The sequence below is a fragment of the Siniperca chuatsi genome, linkage group LG10 (genome assembly GCF_020085105.1).
Source record: "Siniperca chuatsi isolate FFG_IHB_CAS linkage group LG10, ASM2008510v1, whole genome shotgun sequence".
NCBI classification, from domain to species: Eukaryota; Metazoa; Chordata; class Actinopteri; order Centrarchiformes; family Sinipercidae; genus Siniperca; species Siniperca chuatsi.
Window position 1 is genome coordinate 1,924,985 of NC_058051.1, and position 18,630 is coordinate 1,943,614.

General features: G+C 41.5%; 1 protein-coding gene across 2 annotated transcripts; it reads left to right on the top strand.

The window, feature by feature from the left end:
- Positions 1-1,861: 1,861 nt before the first annotated feature.
- On the top strand, positions 1,862-13,753 carry LOC122883567 (tumor necrosis factor receptor superfamily member 14-like). 2 transcript variants are annotated; one of them, XM_044212435.1, is made up of 10 exons: positions 1,862-2,013; positions 7,769-7,912; positions 8,244-8,337; positions 8,696-8,821; positions 9,878-10,033; positions 11,293-11,380; positions 11,482-11,663; positions 11,779-11,810; positions 11,939-11,983; positions 12,111-13,753. In XM_044212435.1, exons 2-10 carry the CDS (start codon positions 7,844-7,846, stop codon positions 12,129-12,131), a joined length of 813 nt encoding a protein of 270 aa, XP_044068370.1. In that variant the 5' UTR covers positions 1,862-2,013; positions 7,769-7,843; the 3' UTR covers positions 12,132-13,753. The 2 variants fall into 2 exon arrangements, with proteins under 2 accessions (XP_044068370.1, XP_044068369.1); XM_044212434.1 differs by lacking the exon at positions 1,862-2,013 and adding an exon at positions 3,936-4,554.
- Positions 13,754-18,630: the final 4,877 nt, after the last annotated feature.

Sequence of the window (18,630 nt, forward strand, 5' to 3'; positions counted from 1 at the left end):
GACCAGCCTGTGCACCACCGAAGGGAGAGCTAAGTCTAAACCACAGCTCCTCCCCACCTCTGGAGAAACCAGATAGTTGTACATTCTCATTTAAAACTCTGTGTACTGTTAAGAAGAGCCCTCTTTCCTGGGATGATGGCTACAGATTAACATCTTTCTGACTGTGGTTTTCTGAATAGAAAAGATCCTTGTACAAGATATGTTTTGATCCTCCAATGTTTTAATAAATGGCAAATTAAGGAATAGCTTCTCTCCAGACTTTTCTTTTGCAAATAAACGAACTTGCTGACAACTGCGTACAGACAGCTTCTTTGAGCTTGTAGCAGTTCACTATTAGCCGAGCTAGCTCGCTGTGCTTGTGTAAAACATGTGACAGAGCAGATTAAAACATCGCTCTCTACATGTTCACATGTTTCCGCTTGTTGATCAGGTGTATTGATAAAGTATTGGCCTTTTTATTGCACTCAGTTACAGTAACGAGCGTAGCTGTCGTCACCTCGAGTAATCTCCACCGCGGCCTGCTGACCTGCTGACTGCGCTGTGTGTGTGTGTGTGTGTGTGTGTGTGTGTGTGTGTGTGTGTGTGTGTGTGTGTGTGTGTGTGGAGGAGCTCAGCCCGACACAGACAGCAGGAGGCTGCAGTGAGCATGATAATACTACGGTCTTTAATGATTTGACCCCGGGGCCCGTTTAATACCGGGTCTCAGTACCCATCCCTACTCCATCGGTACTGTGCAACTCTCAACAGAGACAGCTACTTCCATCATCAGCTCCGGAAAAAGACACGTTTAATTCTTTTTGCCCGATCGGGCAAGTGAGTTGCTAGATTTACTTGCCCGATGTGGCATTTTACTTGTTACTCCTTATTGTTGAGCCCTACACACACACACACACACACACACACACACACACATTTACATTCATTTAATAAAATGTTGCAGTGTAGTATAGTTCTCGCTTATTTGTACTTTTTAACTGCAAATATACATTTTTATTATTATTATTAAATCTTATTTTGCTTATCTGTAAATATGAAACAACCAAATACCAACAGAGCCTTAATGCTTCGTAAATTTGTTCCCCAGCAGTCCTCATACCTCAGCAACAGCACTGGGCTTTGTCAGGTCTAACATGATATGTGAGCTCTGTCTGAGCTGGTGGCCTACTGGCAGTGTAATAATGTTTCTATCTGTTCTGCAGTTTGCCTTCAGTGAACAGTGAAGAAGATCCAAGTCTGTTTGTGAAAACTAACCAGTTGCCTTTGATGGAGAGAATAAAGCCCTGATGCAGAGACAGGATCGTCGCCCTCTGCACCTTTATGAGCCATGTCATACACAAAGTACTCCATGTAAAGGTGTATAGCTGTCTACTTTAGGGGACCATCAGAAAGCATACCAGGGACGCAAGAGACATCTTCAAGCCTTCAGTCGGCCACTGCAGCTGCTCTCCTGCATTACATCTTTGTGATGCACTACTGATGGATACATTTGCATCCAAATCCTTTAATGCAACTGCAGCTGAAGTTTTGGTAGCCATTTATTTTATTGTATTGCTGGAAACAGAAACGAAACACAACATGGGCACTAATCACAAATGTTTGTTTTGTCAAAATGTCACCATTATACAGTGTATGGCTGACAGCGTATGTTTTTATAGCTCTTTTCCTCAGACAGCTACAGATTAAATGATGATACAGTGATGATACAGTGCAGGAGGAGAAGAGCAGATATGATTTGAGTATAGACAAAGGTCTTAAAGCTGGGGTAGGTAATGTATTTCAGAAGCATTTTTCTTATATTTGTTGAAATTCAGCTTTAAGTTACACAGTATGGCTGATTTTGAGGACCTGTGTTTTCTTTTCTGACAGCTACAGATTAAATGATGTGAGAGAATGAAGAACAGGCCAGTGGGAGGATTTTAATATAACTGCAGTGTTGTTCATCCAGGCCACATTTGCGGACTTCCGCTTTTTTCTTTGAAGGCTGCTTCAGTTTTTCTGAGACGCTGAAACCAGGTGAGTCGTTCGTCTTTTCTCTCGATATATTTCATTAAAGAAGTAACGCAGTAAAACTCTGCAGAGCCAGCTGCTGTTATATTACCGCTGAAAGTCCTGCAGCCCGGCTGCTGTGGGTCCAGATGTTCCGGTGATCGGTTATTTAAGGTGAAACAAGAGCTGTCCTGCCGAGTGCAGCTAAAGAGAAACGGCCGGACTCTGGAAAGATTTCTGTTTAAACAGGATTCAACCTTCTTTGATCTTAGCAGCTCAAGAGTTATTAAATAATGATCCGATAAAGAAGGATTCTGTGGAAAGACTATTACATGTTCAGTTTCAGGTCCGTACACCAGAACAACTGAGTGTTTTTATGTATGTGCTTTACTTTCTGTTTTAAGGACTGAACTTGATAAAAACTGGACCAGGAGCGCGGTGCTCTGTAACAAACAGAACTGGCTGACGTTGTCCCACAGCTCTCAATTCAATTTTCAGTTCAGTTGGGCTTTAATGGCATCATGGGAAACAGATGTTAATGTTTGTTATTGCCAAAGCAAGTGTGAAATAAAAACATGCATAAACTGAAGAAATGTGCTATTCAAATATATACAGATTAGTAAAATGATAATAAAAATTGTAGACTTGCAGTTAAAAAATACAAATTAGTGACAACTATATAAACGCTGCAACTTTGTGTGTGTGTGTGTGTGTGTGTGTGTGTGTGTGTGTGTGTGTCTGCATGCTATCTCTCTCTCCCTTGTTTCTCCTCCTTGTCGTCCCTGTTAAAGGGGTTTTGGGTGTATTGTCAGTGTAGAGAGACAGGAAACGGGGGGGGGGGGAGACGGCCTGACATGCAGCAACGGAAGAGATAGGGTGGTGGTTAAAAAAGTACTGCTGTTATTCATAAGACCACAACAAGTCGCTTAACAGAAAAGGTAAATGTATGTAACTAATGAATCTCTGAGTCTAAACTCTGTTTGGTCAGAGCTTTCAGCTGCGTCTCAGTCTTTACTCAGCAAATCAGGTCATAATCATACAAATATAGTGTGTGTGTGTGTGTGTGTGTGTGTGTGAGCTTAGTATCATCGGGAGTGCTTTGGATAGGAAGCGCTGCATCCTAATGGCACAGCCCAGCTGTGGTCCAGATGTTCTGGTGAAACAAGAGCCGAGTGCAGCTAAAGAGAAGCGACCAGACACTGGAAAGATTTCTGTTTAAACAGGATTCAACCTTCTTTGATCTTCAGTCTGTAGTTTCTGAACGTTTACAGTCAGGCCCGGTTCTTGCTCTGTCAGCACATAATCAATATTAAAGGACCCAGATCCAAATAGGGGCCAAAAACCCTGATGGGGACTGGCCGGTCTCTCTTACAGCCAAGCACCCTCGTGTGTTGAGTCAGAGCAGCTTTATATGCTCCAAAGCTACATTAGAGCTGCAGTGAGGCGCTGTGTCCTGTGTGAGACCAGATCAGGTTCAGTCATCATGTCATTTTTATATCTTACTTTGCTTTTCTGTACATATGGAGTTTTAATAGCACGATTCTTCTGTTTATGTACATGTTTTATTTCACACTTGTTTTGGCAATGTAAACCTCTCCCATGTTAATAAAGCCCAGCTGAAGTGAAGTGAAGTGAATTGATTGGATGTCAGAATCACAATCAGAATCAGAAATACTTCATTGATCCCTGAAGGGAAACTCTTTGTTACAGCAGCTCGTCTTTACGTCAGTGCACACAGGAGAAAGTGCTAGCAAAAAATACAATACACTATAAAAACTATAAAACAGGTCAGAAAATAAATTAAGTACCAAGTGGGTTTACTGGTTGATGATGATAATACGGTATAATAATACAATGTGATATTATAAGTAATAAGTAGTAGTGCAACAGCAGTAATGGAGGTATGAATAATAAATAGGAGAAACTAAATATTGCATAGGAGTATTAAACAGAATATTGCACAATTATTTCAAGTATGGCAGAGATGTTAATGATCAGTGTCCAGTTTAGTGACTTCGGGTCATACAGACCGACACTTAGAGGGAGGAGTTAAAGAGTTTGATGGCCACAGGCAGGAATGACTTCCTGTGGGGCTCTGTGGTGCATTGTGGGGGGATGAGTCTTTCACTGAAGGTGCTCCTTTGCTTGAGCAGCACGTCATGGAGCGGGTGGGAGACACTGTCCAAGATGGCGTGTAGTTTGGATGTGCAGATGTTGAGCCCGCTCCTTGGCGGTGATGGGGGCTACCAGAGGATGCAGTAGGTCCAAGTCCAGTAGAGGAAAGAAGAGGACTGATGGGAGTCCAGGTGTGGCAGGGAGCCCGAATGCCTCTTCTCTGTCTGCCAGGCAAATGTGTTTGTTGTCGATTGACTGGCGGTGTTAAAAGATGCAGCACTGCAGCTTCGTGGCATCCATCCAGTTCCTTAATCTCTGATCTCAGCTTGTTAGAGGCGTCCCTAAAAGGGCAGGTGGGGGAGACTGATAAGGCAAACTGTTGGTGACCTCGCTGGCCTCATCAGTCTCACCAGCACAGACAGGAGAGAGCCGTCGTCTCTCTTTATCAGCGAGGTCGGTGTCACAGAATTCTATTTTAATTTGCATTTAAATGTTTTTATGCTGTTTTTCTATTTTTTAAATGTTTTTAATGCATTATGTAAAGCACTGTGAATTGTCTGTGTATGAAATGTGCTATACTAATGCACTTGCCTCGGGTAAGGTGTTGTCCCAGAAAAGAGAAACTAAATCTAAAACCTACAAACTGTAGACAGTTTGTAGGTTTGGATTGCAGTCGCATTTTCTTGCCACAGTTTCATGTTGTAAGAACTGAAACTACATATTTGACACGTAAATGCAGAGTAAACGTTTCATCTTCAGCCAGTGTTGAGATGTGAAACAAGAAAAACCCTCTTAACAGTCAGTAAAATGGTTTTGTGTCAGTACATCACAATTCAGAATTCATTGTTGGGAAGTTAAATCAGATTTTATTTTAAATCAAATTTAATTTAATATGGAGGTGGCTTTAGTGCCACAATCAGGAAAATCAATTGTGTACTTCATTTTGGACGAGACTGGACCGTACTGCAAAGTCTGATGCATAATTATTCATGGAAAATGATTTTTCTTTTAAATCTAATGTATCATCACTTCCAAATTTATAAATGAAAGGATTACAATGTAAAAAATCCCAGAATTTCAAATGTCAGGATAATTGGATGAAATGTATCAAAATGTGCTACTGTGTGTCATAAAACATATTGCTGTAATATATATATATATATATATATATACAGTATATATACAGCATTTACGTTTGTGTGTTACTGGCTAAAAGTAGATATAATGCAGCTGGCTAGCGTCTCATCCACAGTCCCAGTTTGTAACGCAGGCTTTTCTTTAAAAATGTCTAATCCCCAAACCCAAGCTGAGATGATGATAACCTAGACGACATCGTAAGGGGTTATTTTCTCAGGCTTGACCAAGCTCCATCAGAACCACAGGAGACACTGTTTGAGTATTTTCACAGCTGAGTTCTCATGATGAGTAAACCTTTGTGTGAAGTCGGTGGGCTTTCCGTTGAACTTGTGAGCAGCATCAAAGCAGTTGAAGTGTATGATCTTCACACTGTGATCGGTGTCGCTGGTTCTGAGCTTAGCGTTTGAGTTTCTGCCCTCGGGTTATCAGGATCTCTCGTTTCACAGGTTTGGATTTTGTTTTCCCTTAAAAATAACAACCTTCATTTAAAAACTGCATTTTGTGTTTACTTGTGTTATCTTTGACTAATATTTAAATTAGTTTGATGATCTGAAACATTTAAGTGTGACAAACATGAAAGAAAATAAGAAATCAGGAAGGGGACAAACACTTTTGCACACCACTGTATATCAGCACATAATCAATATTAAAGGTTCCAGTCTCTCTTACAGCCCTCGTGTGTTGAGTCAGAGCAGCTTTATATGCTCCAAAGCTACATTAGAGCTGCAGTGAGGCGCTGTGTCCTGTGTGAGACCAGATCAGGTTCAGTCATCATGAGACTGTCACGCAACAGATGTCCGGACTTCATCGATCCGTCAATCAGCCGGAGACAGAGGGACAGCAGGGAGGCAGACAGAGACATCTGATCCCGAACTTAGAGGAGGAAGCGTTCTTCAGCAGAGCTGCACAGATTTACACCCCCTGCTCATTAACCTGAAAGCTGGGGGGCGCAATTTATTTACAAGCTTTTTGTTATAATTCTCCTCACATCAACAGCAATCAATGAATCAAATGATCCATCATTTCATTTACCTGCCGCCTACCTGCACGTGCACTCGCTGCCATGGAGATGTGTTTAGGGGGCGTGGCTTTGGAGGGGGGGCTGAAGTGTTGGGGGGGGGATCTCAGTTGGATCCTTTCAAAGTCGAGCTGTCTCTTGGTTTCTCCTGCTTCCCTACGCTAGCTTTAGTCCTTAACTTTGTCTCTGGAGACCTGGAGTCAAATAGTTTTAAATTGGATTCCAGCCCTTTTGACTTCACAGTGAGAATTTCATAAGAACTGAAAAACAGGGGATGCAAATCTCAGCAGTTGTGCAGTTGATTTCTTTTTTAATTTTGCCTGTGTGTCCACAGGTTTGTCAACACACAGCAGATATCTGTTTGTAAATGGACAGAGAGTCTGTGTCCCATGTTGCTCTGAGCTTTAGTTCTTTCAAACATGTATTGGTAGTAAAAAACCAAAAATGCGCAGCAGGTTTAATGATGTCATAAAACAGAAGAGCGAAGCCACTGGGTTAAAAGAACTCACGTTACAGAAATGCCAACAAACTGTGGAAAGATGGCTGCACTGACACTTAGGCCTACATCTAAATACAAGCCAATATTCACACTCATCACTTCAGCTAATTAGAGGAATACTTTGACATCTTGGGAAATGTGCTTATTTGCTTTCTGGCAGAGAATTAGAAAAGAAGATCGATAGCACTCTGTTTGATATAAGGATGTTAAATATAAGGCTTCAGCCAGTTAGCTTAGCTTAGCACAAAGAGAGCCGAGGCTAACAAAATCTTCCTACCAGCACCTGTAAAGCTCAGTCACTAACACGTTTAACAGCTGTCAGTTTGTCGTTTCACAGGGGGAAATATGTCCGACTGTTTGTGGGCTCTGAGCAGTTGCCAGGCAACCAGCAGAGACTCCAGGAAGTTACTGCTCCTAGCCAAGAAGCCATTATTCCCACCCAAGAAAACGTTGCTTTGAAAAGCAGCTGCACGCTGTTTGTTCTTCGGCTGGTTTCGCTTGTTAACAAACTACTGAAAATATATCGGGTAAAAAATATAACTGGTTTAATCTGCAGTGACCAGTTAATAAACAGATTCCCAGTGAAGGGTAAAAGACTTCTAGGATTCACCTGTGGTTCCTCATCTCAGGCTCCTCTGAAAGCCTCCTCTCTCCTCCGTGACATGTTTAAGTGATTCATCAACATCCTCAGTTACTTATTTTCACTGTATTTGAACTTTGAACACAGCAGTAAAAGACAGTTAGTGTGCAACACCCAAGGTAGCACTGGAGCAAAGCTCAGTGTCGCTCGCTGTAGAAAAACAGCAGCTCAGGCTGCTTTAAAGCGGTTATGCACCCGGTCATGTGTGGACAGTTGAAACCTAAACATCAGGTTTCTCCAGCACAAATGTAGCTGTGTCAGCCAGGTTTCTCATTCACATGATGTTGAAGACGGCCGCTCGCTGCAGAAAGCTGGAAATAAACTGTTTGCTTAGCGGGTAGTGTAATCTCTACATGGATATGTTTTCTTTCAGTTTCCAGATGGCGTCCCTGTTTGGATTTTACATCTCACTTCATCCCAGATCTCAGTGAGAGGACGTCTTCAGCCCATGAAAACTGTGATCCTGCCGTCCAAAATGATGTTGAGAGGAAAACCTCTGACGGCTGCAGCTTTGCTGGTAAAATCATGTTATTACGTTTTTTTGCTTAGCAGCAATTCATATAACTCACCTGCAAAGGTGAAATGATGAACTCCTAATGATTCGTGGAACGAGCAGCAACATCTCAGTCGGTACTTTTAGCTGTCGTGGATGTGGTAATGTGGTTTTACTTTGTATTTTTTGGACATTAACTATCTGGGTGACTGAAACGGATCTACACAAACACAAAGTGCTGCCTGCTTTCTATCAGAGCTCATTTCAACAGCTTCTATCCATGGATTTGATTTGCACTATGTTTTCATTTCAACAGGCTTCACTGAGACAGAAAACCTTTTCTTACTCTTCACAGATACTTGTGATGAATGTCTTCAGAGGACAGACCCTCACATGTCATCGAGCAGAGTATCTGATAGAGAATAAATGCTGTCCAATGTGTCCTCCTGGTAAGATCCATCTGAATGTTAAAGGAATATCTCACTTTCAGTTACATACAGAGTCTTTCTGTTATACTGCCAGGTGCCAGCAGTGATTACCAGAATCAAGCACTTGTGTGCAGATCAGTGGAGTCAGTCTTACTCCCACGGTTGGTGCTGTTTATGTTCACAGGTGAAACGTATCGGTGAACTTCCTGCATCTGACTGGAGTTTTATTCCGACAGTAAAAGAATGACTCTGTAGTAGACAGCAGTGCGTGTCACTTTGCCGAGCTCACAACGTGCGCTTTACCCTCAAGATTATACACTTTGATTTAATAGAAACATTATGTTGCATGAAATTAAATTGTTGGTTTTCTTTTCAACAGGAAGTCGAGTTAAAACAGATTGCACAGAGTTCAGAAATACTGCCTGTCTGCCCTGCGAAGAGAAAACCTTCATGAATCAGCCTACTGGACGTAAACAATGTTTTCCCTGTACAAACTGTGATGCAGGTAGATTTCTGTTAATATTTCCTAATTATTAGTAGAAACTGCCTTTAACTGTAGGCTTGGTCATAAGTAAGTCGGCTTATTACGGCAGGTCCCACTGTTAATGCTGTGTAAGAACTGAGGAAACTGTTGAAGACAATGTCATTGCAAAGATGCAGAGACTCATTTTGACGCGTTTACCGCACATTACTGATTTTGCACTGATGAAAATGACAGACTGCATGCAGAAACAAAGACCTCATGTGTTACGAAATATGAAATACTCTGAAATACTGGGGGCATAGACAACAACTCAAACTAAGACCCCTGATCTCCCCCCATGCTGTCAGAGCTTGTGGTATGGTCCTTGGCTTGGGCCTCTGCATAAAGGCAGGCTCCGCCCTCATCCCCATCTTTTGCCAGACCAGGAAGGAGAACTCAGCAGTAGCTCAGGGTAGCTCAAGGCATAGAGAAGAGCATTAGCATAACTTAATCAAACCAAACAGTATGACAAAACAATGTAAAGTAAATGTGCGCACTTAATCTAGAGGCAGTGTGTGTCCAAAGGTGCCAATAAACAAATTCTAAACCAAACAGATTGTGTTTGTCATTTTAAGCGCCTGCAAATGAAAATAATTAAGCGTGGTAATGATGTGGGCGAGTGTTAAACCTTGGACCTTTCATTCTGTGGCTGTGGCCACGGCCATCAAAGCTGTTAATATCAGCAGAGATTTTGCTGTACTCCTGTGTTTTCCTCAGTTTTTAAACAGCAATAAGCAAGTTTTAACAGTGGGATTTGCAGTAATGATAGAACTGACTTCTCCAGAAGTCACTGGTACCTTCCATCTTTTTTCCACTGGGTTGTTTTATTCTCCACCCAATCAAATCATAAAAGACAAGACAGATGTTTTCCCATGACTTCATAAATTAGGTAAACTACTGTTTTACATTTACTAAAAATGTCATTCAAAACTAAAGATCGCCTTTAAGTCCGAAAAAAAATTAGCATGTTGCTCTCTAGTAGATTAAACAGAATAAAGGTTTAATATCTCCATATGTAACCTCCACATGTGTTGACAGATTCTGGTTTAAAGACAAAGACGTCATGTACAACAACATCAGATGCAGTTTGTGAACCACTGGAGGGATTCTACTGTGTGGACTCTGCAGACGGCGGCTGTGTGGCCACACAGAAACACACAAGCTGTCGACCAGGACAATACATCCGTCAGAACGGTTGGTTTTCGTCTTGATCTGTCGGTGCTGAACACTGCTAAAAGTCTAGAACCCATGAAAACAGTTTACACAGGGCCACCTAGTCCAGCTCTGGGTCTCTTGTATCATTCAGGGTATTGCCTCCCTTTCTTCACCCCTGTGTAGGTGTATTGGTAACAACTCCACTAAATAGTATGATTACTTTAAAGAGTCTACAGCCAAACAGGACTAAGGCCGTGTGTCCACCAAAGTGGTTTTTCCCAGCTGAAAACGCCCACCTGGGAGCTGAGGCGCTTTGGTTGCTATGATACGGAATACCTGCGGAAGTGAGGTTCAATTATGTGTTGCAAGTATCTGGTTTTGCAGATAGTTTGTGTTATCAACAAATCAAGTCATCTGGTACAGACATAGATACTCAGAGACCAGTAGTATTCACTTCTCCTCCATTGTTGTCGTCGTTCAGCACTTGTACATGTAGGATGTGACGGTCTTTGTGGTATTTGTCCCGCCCCTCCTCCACTGTGATTGGACGGCTGGGTAAAAAGTTACAAGCGCAGTGTTTCCTCCAGGGAACTTTGATATCTGTAGCAAATGTCATGTCTGTCAATCTGATAGTTGTCAAGATATTTCACTCAGAACCACAAATGTCAGCCTCATGGTGGCGCTAGAGGAAAGGTCAGACTATTCACCCTCCGGGGAACATGATTGTCTGTACAAACTTTCAATCAGTCCATCCAATAGTTGTAGAGATATTTCAGTCTGGACCAAGTGGTGGACCGACAGACCGACATTTGCCATCCCTAGAGTCCTGCAGCTAGCAGGGCTAAAACACATTTTGTAGTAGAGTAGTTAACTTCTGTTTATTACTCGTAACAGAATAAAACAATATTAGTGGTTCCATTCATTATTCTTCAGTTGCGAATGGCTTTTGTCCTGTTACTTTCCCAAGGAGACCTGTGGTTTTGAGCTGATTTCACCTGCGTCATAGCTGGTAAACTTGACAAGCTCTCGCAGCCACTGGCAGAGAGATGTCCCAAACAGAGTCATATTCTGTAGTTTGTAAACACAATCCATGAGTGAGCCAATAACTGTGCTGCTGTATATCCTGAGCTTCTCTAGACGAACAGTCCTTACTCATAGAAATTACGTTTATATACTAGATATTTGAAATGAAACTAGACAGATTTGATATAACTTTATCACTGAAATTATGACAGAAGATCCTGTTTAAAATCATATTTGCTGAACTAGTTTAATATATCTCATTTGTATTTGTACAGGAACAGCATTAAGAGACACAGAGTGCTCTGACTGCAGTGGGGGGACATTTTCAGATGGGACATTTACATCCTGTCGGCCACACACACAGTAAGAGAAGCTTCACATCAGACACCTGAATTCTTCCAACAGCAGTGAATTCATGGTTTCCTACAAATGTTCCTGTAAAAAATGTCCCTCTATCATTCCAGATGTGGATCAATAAATCTTCAGCTGGTGAGAGCAGGAACTGCTTCAGCTGATGCTGAATGTGGAGAACAAAGTTCAGACACGACAGGAACTGGGATCATTGTTGCTGCTGTTGTTGTGCTTTTTTTATTAATTGGAGCGCCTGTAGCTGTATGGTTCATAAAGAAGAAAAGATGCCAAAACAGTAAGATTTGCATTTCGAAAATAAAAACCTGATCATGTTTTTGATAGATATTAATATTGTCTGTCACATCGTGAAGTTGTTGATTAAGGAGTTTGTTGGTAATGTTTTATTACAGAAAGAAAAGCAAATGCAGAAAATCCCCAACAGGTATGTTTTATTCTCCCTTTACTGTTATTACTGCGTCCATTTCACTGTATGTACAGTACAAAGTAGGAGTGATGTTTCTTCTAAGTAATTAAATGATGTCACTCATTTATCAATATTTCACAAAACAGGAGCCTCTGAGTGGAGAAGACAACAAGACGTGTTCACAGCAGCAGGTAAGACAGCAGTGTCTTCTACACTGAAATGTTCACTGACTGAGGACTGTCTGACTGAGCTACACTCTCTGATGTCTTTACAAATGTACCAGATGTTTCTGCTTAAAATAAATGTTTCTCTCCTCAGGTTGAGACACTTCCTGTTTAAACATGCAGACAGGACGCATCAAAGTGAATGAAACTGGACTTTAACTGTCATGAACAAGAACAAACAGCTGGAACAGAAGACGGATACGACGAGTCCTGAACTGCAACACGATGGTTACTCTGATCAAAAGCAGAGAGGCTGGATTGTGTGCACTGTGCACGTCCAACCCCAGGTGGGTACAGGTGCAGCAGCAAAGCAGCGTATGGTAGAGAGAGAGGTAGTCCACATGCTGAATAATATTCTGGTTAATTGTAAGTATGATGGGGGCACGCAGGTAGCTCTCCTGGTAGAGCGCGTACCATCAGGGCTGAGGTCCATCACTGCATGCCATTGCTGGGGTTTACAACGGTTAAAGGGGGGCACCCACTTGTGTAGGTACGATCAATTAATTATGGCTATCAGAATTATCAAAGATAATCATAAATAACTAATGAATAAAGTCCTGAAATAAAGCCAATGAATTGATTGAGTCTCATAAAATACACTAAACTACCAATTTGGAACTCAGATTAATAATTAAATTAATAACTATAACCAGAATTACCACCAATGGCTAGTAGGTTGAAGGATTTGGAGTTCAACATAGAAGAGGTTGTGCAATATTAAAGAAGATAGCATAATATAATTACACACAAGCATTTATTTAAAAGATTAACAAAGCAATTTGCTGCTGTTAATCTACAGTAGTTACGAAGACTCAGTAACAGAAGGACAGTAGTTAACAGTCTCATCGCAGGAAGAGTCGCTGCGGACGTGACCTGATGTTTACGGGAAAATCTGGATCCTAGTTTGGAACCATTGTTGTGAATTAATGTCGCCATGAAAGTTTGAGACCAGTCTCATGTTTACAAAATGTTCAGCGGTTTTCAAAGACGACCGACTTTCGGTCACTTTGTCTGATGTGTACTGTAAATGAACCACATCCTGTGAGATGTAAAATGACACAAAGAAGGTTATATTTTGAAAAACCAACTTAGTTATTTAAGCCCTTATGACTTGGAAAATAATAATGACAAGAGGCTCATTTTCTCTGTGTGAACAGACTGAAATAGGCAAATGTTTGCTAAAATGTTACCATATCAAGGAGTATGCATAAGTAACTATTCTGTGCTCTGCTCCCTTTAAGGATGAAACCTATTTTTACAGAGAGCCTTTTCTTCACCACTTTTATTTCTTTTGGGCTTAATTTCCCATATGTGTGTTTCAATGTTTAATTGTGATTTTACTTTTCATTAACAAGTCTAGCTAATGCACACCTGGTAGACAGGTGTGAAGGAACGCAGGACACTGAGCTTCTTAAAGACACAATATTTTGGACCTTTTCAACCTTTTCTTTCACAGCTTTTCATCAATAAGAAATATTATAGTTTATAAACCATCAGCTTATAAGCTATGATGCTTTGTTGGCAATAACTATAAGCAACAGTATATTAAGTAGTTAATATTAGTCTGTTGTTTAATGTATCTCATTGTATTGTTTTAAATTTATTTAATTTTACTTTGCTTTTTATTGTTTTGAATGTTGTTCTAATGCATTCCTTCACTTTGTGTTACACACTTTGAACTGCCTCTGTGTTTCAAAGCTGCAATACAAATAAAGTTGCCTTGCCTTGACTAACTCATCTGAATCTCAAAGGTGTCTGATATCTATTGAACATGTGTTTGACTTGCTGAAGAGCAGACTGAAGGTGAAGATGGCTGCAGTGCAGGCCTGACAGCATTACCAGGGAGGAAGTGAGCGTGAAAGGCGTCTGCTGATGTCTGTGGGTTGTACTGTAGATTCAAGTCACTGATTGCAGAGCTCTGAAAGTTTAGTTGTCCAACACATTTTGGTTCCCTCTTACCTCCACTGTCTGAATCCATCTTTGTTCCTAAATGACCGTTCAGATTACTGACAGTGGTAATGAGTGGTGGTGACCAGGTTTAGGACGGCTCGTTCAGCCTCTGACTCTGTTATATGGCTCAGTATCCTGACGACAGTCATGTGCTTCACTGCTAACAGCTGGATATGAAAGCTTGCACTTGGACTAAATGAGTTCAGGCTGTCAGATTCATGATTGACATCATCAGACTCCTTTATAACTGTGCACTCCTGACCTCTAGTGGCTGAAATTAGGTATTAACTTTCACATAAGCACCTTTTAAGAGAAGTGTTTTTTACTTGCTCATTAGTCAATATATTGAGATTAAAACAGTTAAAAATATCTGAAATATTTTCTACTGTGATAACGTTCTTGTGTTTGTCATATTGTTTTTCAGTCATTATAGTGAACTGTAGGAAAGGAATATTGTCAGCAGACCCTCCTAAAGACTTTTACCTCTGATGAAATCGACACAACTGCACCTACTGCTCCTACTGGTACTATTACTGCTAGGTACTGAAATACTGCTATATCAATAGTAAGTACCAGTGAGTCTCATTTACTGCTCCTGTGTTAATCTCCAGTAGTTACAAAGACTCAGTAACAGAAGGAAAGGTCTTTAGGAGGCTCTCACCCTCCCTAACACTTTGACAATGTTCAGTCCAAATCTATGTCTCCTGTTGTTCATACAGGCCTTTTTCACACAAGACATTCTCACACGTCACAGCAGGAAAAGCACATAAATACTCAAATTAATGATGGCTGAATTCCATTTAGCTGCTTCAGTTTCAGGGTCTTGGTATCGTTCATGCTGGCTCACTGTCACATTGTCGTGGCCTATTGGGACACGAGAAAAGAACAGAGCCATCGTTAATGTCAGTGCACCTGTGGTTCTTCTATGACAAGTCAAAATGTCTGCTGGAAAAAGGCCTATGTCATGACTTATGAACTGGTATAGGCCTAAATATTGCATTATTTATATACATTTGCATCCAAATAATGTAATGCTCCTGCAGTTCAAGTTTTGGTAGCCATTTATTTTATATTATTGCTGGAAACAACATACCAAAATATGTGTAAATTGTCTATTTGTTTTCTCAAAATGCCACCATTATATAGTGTATGGCTGACAGCGTATCTTTTTTTATTGATCTTTTCCTCACCCAACTAACAATGACGCAGATATGATTTGAGTATTGACAAAGATGAATTGTAGGAGGAGGTCCTAAGTTTCCAGCGTTGCACAACAGGGTTCATATGGAGGACACACACACGCACACACACGCTGTATTTATGTCAATTTCTATGTATGTACATTGAGATCTACGAAAAACCACAGTCAAATTCCTGGTATTTGTGCACATACGTGGCCAATAAAGCTAAGACAGGTATACTGAATATAAAACAAGCGCTTGGCACAAATCCAACAAGACAACTCATTCATCTCTATAAATCACACATCCCTGAGATGGCTACAAGTCTTCACCAGCTAAGCCAACACAAGGGCTTGGACCCAGATGCAGACAATGGAGACACGCAAGTATAGGGTTCAATCATTTAATGAAACAAAAGGCTTACAAAGTTCTCAGACCAGTCAAACACCAGGAATGCAGTCATACAAATGCAAACCAGCCTGAGGGTGCAAACAACAGAGTTCAACAAAGCTGGCAAGGGCCAAACAAAATCTAGACGTACTCCAAAACTCAGGACGCTCGACATGCAGGCAACGAAGACGATTGAACACATGAGGGAAGGAGAGTCTTTCAAAATAAAACAGGAAATAACATACATGAACCCTCAAACCATGACCGGGTGAATCCGAGCACTGACCGCCCCAACCAGCTGTTATTACAACACATACACAAAATAACCACAGGCAACTGCTCTTTAAAGGTACAATAGAGTTTATTTAACTTTAGCGCTGATTAATAATCAATAACTTCAGCCAACAACCACTAACGTCTATTCTAAAACACAATAGGCATACAACAATCAGCAAGCCTGTAAAGTGTGTGTGTGTGTGTGTGTGTTTCATGTTCTTATATCCCGGTGAGTTAAGGTTAGGCAGTTAGTTGTGATGGTTAGGGGAATGCATTATGTCACTGACTGTCCCCCACGGGGATAGTGAAACAAACGTGTTTGTGTGGGTGCAGGGATGTATGTGTGTGTGTGGGGGACAATAGAGGAGGGGGTGCGAGGAAGATGGTGGCTGTGACCACATGGATGGTCGTCATGCACAGATCCAAAATGGCGGGCAGGCCCGCAAAACTCAAACAAAGTTCATGTTCTTATATATCAAGGTTAGAGCCAAAATGGAGGACACGCTCTATTTGCCCTCACGATGGCGTGGAGCGTAGCTAGTTATGCTACCACGCTATCTGGGTCATTTGAGATGTGTGTGTAGGTGTGTATATGTACGCGTAAAGGTGTGTGGGTTAGTGGAGAGGAAAGAGAAGGAAAAGCAAACAGAGTAAGGTACAAGAGATCTCAAATGTCGTGGTGAAGCACAGTAGTTGTCCGTTTCTCACAAAGGAACCCGGCAGCAAACTTTCAGCCGTGTTTCTGGACTTTGGTCTGATAAAGCACAGTTATTAGCTTCCACAGTGGCTAAACTAACACAGTTAAACGGCCCAGCGGCGTGGTACTGACATACATACCGCCGGATTGGCTACCGCAGCATGACGTCGGGTTGCGTTTCTCCAAAAGTTGATTCTGTTTCAACTGTGTGCATTAACAAGAGAACTGAAGCAGACATTTAAAAGTAACACAAAAGTTTCTTTCCCTAGTAACTAATTACTTTTATATGCAGTAATTGGTAAAGTAATTCAGTTACTTTTGAGAGAAGTAACTGTAACTAATTACTAAATTTCAGTAACTTGGACAACACTGGTGTTTACTGCCTGTCCTGCCTGTTTCTCTGTGACTCCTCACTTGTCTCTCCTGCCAAAGTGTATTAAAAATAATTATATTACTAATTAATTATATACACCTTTATTTCATCTTTGTGTTATAGAAATGTCTCAAACAGTACATGAACTTAAGCAAAATGTGTGTCATACAATAACACCTCCTGCCTGGTCAAGACGGCTCACCAGCGCCTCTTCTTCCTGAGGACACTGAAGAAGACCCAACTGTCCTCAGCTGTCCTGGTGAACTTCTATTGCTGCACAGTAGAGAGCATCCTAACCAGCTGAGTCACAGTCTGCTATGGGAACTGCTCTGCTGCAGAGCGCTGGGCTCTGGAGCGGGTGGTGAAAACTGCCCAGCGCACCTCAGGGACTCCACTTCCAGCCACTGAGGACGTCCAGAGGAAACGCTGTCTGCGTCGAGCCCGCAGCATTCTTAAGACTCCTCTCCCCCCGCCCAGAGACTGGTTTCTCGTCTCAGGTGCCTCCGGACCAGGACCAGCAGACTGAGAAACAGCTTTTCCCAGAGCTGTCTTCCTGCTGAACTCTGCCCCCCCACTGACTCCACTGTCCCCTCATACACCTTAACTTCAATGCTGCTATATTGTTTTTGCTACATGTACCACATGTTCATTTGCACTACTGGACTATTTATTTATACATACACTGCATCATTTGCACTCCAGTACTGAATACTGCAATAACTCATCTACTGCACTGTTAACTATTTCCATAAATTGCACCACTTTATATTCACTGCACTGCTGTTCTGCCCAGTCCAACTCATTACTGTACATATCCGTCAGTATACTTCTGTTTATAGTAATGCCATCTGTATATAATGTCCATAGCACCACTTGTAAAATATTTTCATAATATTTTATAACCTGCACTTGCTTATTGCACTTCTGGTTCGACCTAAACTGCATTTCGTTGCCTTGTACTCGCACATGTGTAATGACAGTAAAGTTGAATCTAATCTATCTAATCTAATCCTCCTGTCGTCTGTCCTCCTCCCTCTGCTGCTGCTGTGATTCACTGCAGGTAAGTTACCTGGCAGAGGGAGGAGGGGCTGGTGTGTCTCAGCCAGCAGGACGTTTACAAGAATTTGCCATTTTTAAGATTTGTGGCAAACTAAGAAACAGTCAGACTGTGTGAGAATTAATAATTTAAACGAAGGTTGCTCGCCTATTATATTAATACCATGTTGAAACTTTTGTACACACATACACACACGCAGGGCATGAGGCTTAATAATTCAAAGAGTTGTCCTGCAGACTTGCTGACTGCAGGGAAAAGTCGATTAGCTGTTGCAAACAGGCTTACATTTATACAAAGAAACAGGGATCAGAAACAACATCATGTACCGAGGACAGTATGTATTGTTATGGCCATGAAAGTGAAAAGTATCAGTTTTGGGGAACGAAGCAGAGACTTTAGCAACTTTCAAACAGATGAAGTGTAGGATTCCTCCACTAGGGCGCTGTCTCCACACGAAGGGTGGACTCGTGTGCCAAGAGGCTGGACCAGCCTGTGCACCACCGAAGGGAGAGCTAAGTCTAAACCACAGCTCCTCCCCACCTCTGGAGAAACCAGATAGTTGTACATTCTCATTTAAAACTCTGTGTACTGTTAAGAAGAGCACTCTTTCCTGGGATGATGGCTACAGATTAACATCTTTCTGACTGTGGTTTTCTGAATAGAAAAGATCCTTGTACAAGATATGTTTTG